We start from the raw sequence: 4,546 nt of genomic DNA, 5'->3' as shown, positions 1-4,546 counted from the left end.
AATTGGAGGTATGAAATCTCCAACTATTTTGTGATAAAGGTAATAAATCAGTTCTTCGTCCTAAGACAAAAGGTGTAGCCATAGGAAGTATACTCGAATTCATCTTTGAGTTCTTAATTAACTCTAAAATTACCGGAAAAAACATGTGCATATAAATATATATCAATTAACTCTAAAAGTTGCCTAAAAAGAAGAAAAAGAAAAAACATGTATATATAAATATATTTAAAGCAAATGGTTAATTTATTAAATTAAAAACGTAAATCTAAATTGACGAAGGCTCGAACTCTAGTGGTATGGGATAAGAAATAAGCACTAAACCAATTATTTATATATGACTTCTATAGCATATGGATCTCCTAAAAGAAAGAAATAAATACCTTCGATGTTCAAGGAGTTTGTTTTGGCTTTGGGATCACAAGAAAGAAATTGGAATATATATGTGCTATTAATGTTATGGGCTAATAAGTGAATATATATAGCCATTAATGTTATTTTTTATATGCTATATCTCCTATTACAGTATCAACAACTAAATTTTGTTAATTATTTTTAATTCATATTTTTTAAAATGATAATACATAGTTAAATACTTTATTCGTTTTTAAAATAAAATAAAATAAAATAACCGTTATTAATATTATATTTTGATTTTCAATTTTAAATATATATATATATATTTTTTTATAGGTTAAATTGAAAAAGGTGCGGGAAGTTTGTTTTTCTCTCACAAAGTCTATTTGTTTTTCTCTCACAAAGTCTATCTCCTCTCTTTCCTCTTTCCTCTCATCAAGTTGGATGAAGTTTCAACTTCGGAGGGCACGGGTGTTCCAAGTTGTTGCAATTTTCATATTTATATTTCATTATTTCACGTTAATAACACAAGTTTAAGGTATGTAAATTTCATCCGACATAATATAAACTCTAATTCAGTAAAAGCATAAGCTAAGACATAGATCAGAACAATTAATCTATGTTTCAAGAAGCAAACTACAGTCAGTTTTTAATATACTTTCTAAGTTATCTAAGAATATTGTTTTCTTTTCACTTAGAAGTTAAAAACACTTTCTTCAAACGTACCCTTCGCATCCTAGACCAAGTTTTGGATGAATAAACAAATTCTTAAAACACATTATATTCTGAACTCATAGTGCACATGTAAATTAAATGGAGAGAAATAATCAATATGAGATGGAACTAATTCAATGTAAAAATATTTTTTCCCCTAGCCAGATTAGATTTATATTAACCTTTCTATAAGTGAATTTCAAAACTTCAGATTACCAATTAGCATACAGTGCAAAAGAAAATTCTCAGCAGTTCAATTTTGCTGCCAACAAGAAACAAAGAGAAGGCATTCATTGTACCTCAACTTGTAACTGAATCCGCAGGCTGCTTATTTGGGCAGTTGGAAGAAAGGTGGCCTTTTTCACCACATTCGTAGCATGTTCTTCTTCTTATCTTACCACTAACAGAGTTTACTACACTTTCAGCAGCTTGAGCTTCCTTCGTTTCCGGCATAGGCTCCAGATTCATTTCTGGATGCATTTCTTCTCTTGCTACTGCTACTGCTGCTGCTCCTCCTCCTCCGCCTTTTTCTGTCCCTTTCTTTGGAACTGCACATCTTATCTTGACAGGTCTGCCGTGAATTATTTCCTGGTCTAACTTTAAAGCCGTTTCTAATGAGATACTGTCAGAGAAATCCACGTGGGCGTAGCCACGAAACTCCCCTGTTTCCTTGTCCATGCCAAAACGTATCGATCCAATCTTACAGTTCGAAAATAGTTTCTTTAGATCATCCTCAGTTACATCCCACGACAGATTCCCCATATAGATTCTGTTGTAGCCTTCCACGAGTCCAGGAGAGAAATCAGCTGCTCTGTTCTTTCTAGTTCCTTTGTAGGGCTGTACTTTCAGGAAGAGTCCCCCCCTATATAAGAAATAATTTGTAATAAGGTGGTGGAATTAAGTAAGAATGTATAATGACAACACCAGATCAAATTGTTCACATTCTCACATGTCGGCTCCATCACACGCTAGTGCTCGTTTTGCTGCAGCTTCTGTCTGCGAAAGGGAAACAGTGGAAAGGTAGCAATAAAACCAAAGGAGTCTGGCCTCCGGAAATTCAAAATTGATTTTTTGATAAAGAAACATTTCACTGATAAATGAAATCAAGAAAAACCCCAGAACGCCTATAATACCTATAGGAGATTACAAAAGAAATTGCCTATGGATTACTACGATTGCTGACTTAAGAGATGGTCTCTGTCCTTATAATTGCTCAGTTAATTCAATCGTACATAATACATATTAGCCAGTAGATGTACACTAGGCAAAAAGGGGGAGGAGATCTGGCCGATATCAGTTCAGGACAAAGCGAAGCACAAGTCCCAAGCTCTCGGTTAGAACTTGACGGTCTGACATGCTAGTTACACAGAAATCAATTCAAATGACTTACTATATGTTTTTTAGAATAAGAAAGCTAACTGTATGTTCAAGTGAATATTCTTTAGACTTTAGTAATGTTCATATATGACGCAGCATTTGGCTAAACTTTGGAAATCCTAGTTTCATAATCCTTTTAAATCTTCATTTCTAACCTCAATTAACTTCAAAACGACAGTTGCACACTTACACTCAATTTGAGTGCCAACAATTGCACTAACTCACACTCAGTAAGACTAACATCTGGCAAAAATCACAAATCATGAACCATTCAAAAGTTGTTTGATCTTTCCCTACTAAGAGGAATGAAATTACATATTAATCAGATTAACCATACCTTGAAACTCAATATAGCAATGCCTCTGAACTTGCCACTCTCTGGAAACTTCATACAATCAATTTCAGTAATAGTGCCACAGCTTTCAAAAAAGCTACAAATATCGTCCTCGGTTGAATAATATGGAATGCCTCCAACGTACACTTTTGTAGCCAAATTTTCATTAAATTCACTGTAGAATATTGAAGAACACTAATAATTTAATAAATATCAGCAAAAAGAAAAATCCAATTTCACATTCTAAGCAATCAAAAGGAGAAGGGGCAGCACTAAAGCATCTACCAATCTAGATGACACAGATTGGACTAGGGCAATACCATTAAAAATTCCTCAGATCATTATGTTAAACACTATCAGAGTATCAGATCTATAGACATTATTGTGCACACAATATCTACAAAGGAACTAACACAAGAGAGAGTTTCAACGCTTAATCAAACTCAAGCCATTCCCCTAAGAAAGCAGCAATTCATATTAGTAATGCAGTTTCTCCCTCCTCAAGCAATGACAGTAAATAATTAAAGACAAACCATTTCCAGATCAATGTCTAACACTAGCAGACTAAAACAATCAGAAGCATAGTCCCTCAGAGAAATTTTCATAAGCAGTTAATCATAATTCATCAATGTCATTCAACCTAAGAGTTCAAAAGGAAATGTTAAGCTACTGAGATATATAACAGCTGAGGCAATAGCTTAAATGAACTACCTGCCTATATTATAATGAGTTTCTTCAACCTGCCCTTTCACGTCATTCCCACTTACATCTCCCTGCTTCTCCTTCTCCTCCTCGCCATTGTTTTCCTTCTTATTACTCTTCTTCTTCTTCTTCTTCTGCTGCTGCTTCTTTTTATTCTTCAACTTTTTGGCCTTCTCTTTATCCTTTTCCAACCCATCAACCGCATTCTTCTCCTTCACCCCTTCATTTCTTTTCCTCTTCTTCTCTCTTTTCATCTCTCCCAATCCCTGATTCTCCTCTTCCTTCTTCTCATTCTTATTCCCATCCGAACCCGTCAAAATGAGGGATTCTCTTCGTTTCTCTCGCTTAGACAATCTGGGCCCATGGCCACTAGCGGTGCCTAATAGCTCTTTGAGGGATTTTCGCGGAGATTCTGTATCCCGTTCACCGGAAACATCAACGTTGGTGTCCTTTCCGGCGACTGATGAAATCAACGATTCGGCTAGCTTTTCTCTCAATTTCTGCTTCAACTTTTTGTTTGATAAAACCATCTTCACAATGGTGGATTCATAAACGGAAGCAGAAATCAACTCAGCCGAAGGAACAAAGTAGAAATCAACTCACCTGAAATTCGAACTTGGAGGGTTCCTAAGTTTTCTACTAAAACCTATTGGCAGCGGCCGGGGTTTATCCCTTTAATTTATTTTTAATTCCATATGGTTTAGCATTTCTTCTTTAAAAAAAAAAATTAGTTTTGCTTTTGGGGAGGGAAAAGGAAAACAATTTTAGTCATAAAACAGGAAATAAAAAAATTTAAACTAAAACAAATGTTGTAAACTTTTAAAATCACTCCTAAACTTACACTATTGCTATTTTAACCCTAAGTTCTAACTTCAAATTTAGCTAAAAATAATTTCTTTTATTTGTAAATTTTTGGAGTAATTACTATTTAGGAGGGTTTATATGATGTTCTTTTCCTCAATTTTCAATACATCAAAGTCGAACTTGATTGTCAAAGGTTGTCTGCCTACCTATTTAAATATGCGTCATCTCTTGTACGAAAGTTCGGTAATTTGATATTTTCTC

The 4,546-nt window shown here is 34.4% G+C and overlaps 1 protein-coding gene across 1 annotated transcript; it reads right to left on the bottom strand.

Moving 5' to 3' along the window:
• Positions 1-1,201: 1,201 nt before the first annotated feature.
• On the bottom strand, positions 1,202-4,184 carry LOC103500194 (phragmoplastin interacting protein 1). The gene is made up of 4 exons (XM_008463417.3): positions 3,491-4,184; positions 2,783-2,954; positions 2,018-2,064; positions 1,202-1,930 (listed from the first exon to the last, which is right to left on the bottom strand). The coding sequence occupies exons 1-4, from the start codon at positions 4,009-4,011 to the stop codon at positions 1,369-1,371; spliced, it is 1,302 nt and encodes a 433-aa protein (XP_008461639.2). The 5' UTR covers positions 4,012-4,184; the 3' UTR covers positions 1,202-1,368.
• Positions 4,185-4,546: the final 362 nt, after the last annotated feature.

Source organism: Cucumis melo, chromosome 10, assembly GCF_025177605.1.
Source record: "Cucumis melo cultivar AY chromosome 10, USDA_Cmelo_AY_1.0, whole genome shotgun sequence".
NCBI classification, from domain to species: domain Eukaryota; kingdom Viridiplantae; phylum Streptophyta; class Magnoliopsida; order Cucurbitales; family Cucurbitaceae; genus Cucumis; species Cucumis melo.
The sequence above is the reverse complement of the archived record's forward strand: the minus strand, read 5'-3'. Positions and strand labels throughout refer to the sequence as shown.

Coding starts and splice junctions, on each gene's coding strand:
- LOC103500194 (XM_008463417.3), bottom strand. CDS start 4,011: ATGGTTTTATCAAACAAAAAGTTGAAGCAGAAATTGAGAGAAAAGCTA. Junction 2,955..3,490: donor ACTCATTATAATATAGGCAG/GTAGTTCATTTA, acceptor AATATTCTACAG/TGAATTTAATGAAAATTTGG. Junction 1,931..2,017: donor GCGTGTGATGGAGCCGACAT/GTGAGAATGTGA, acceptor TTTCTTATATAG/GGGGGGACTCTTCCTGAAAG.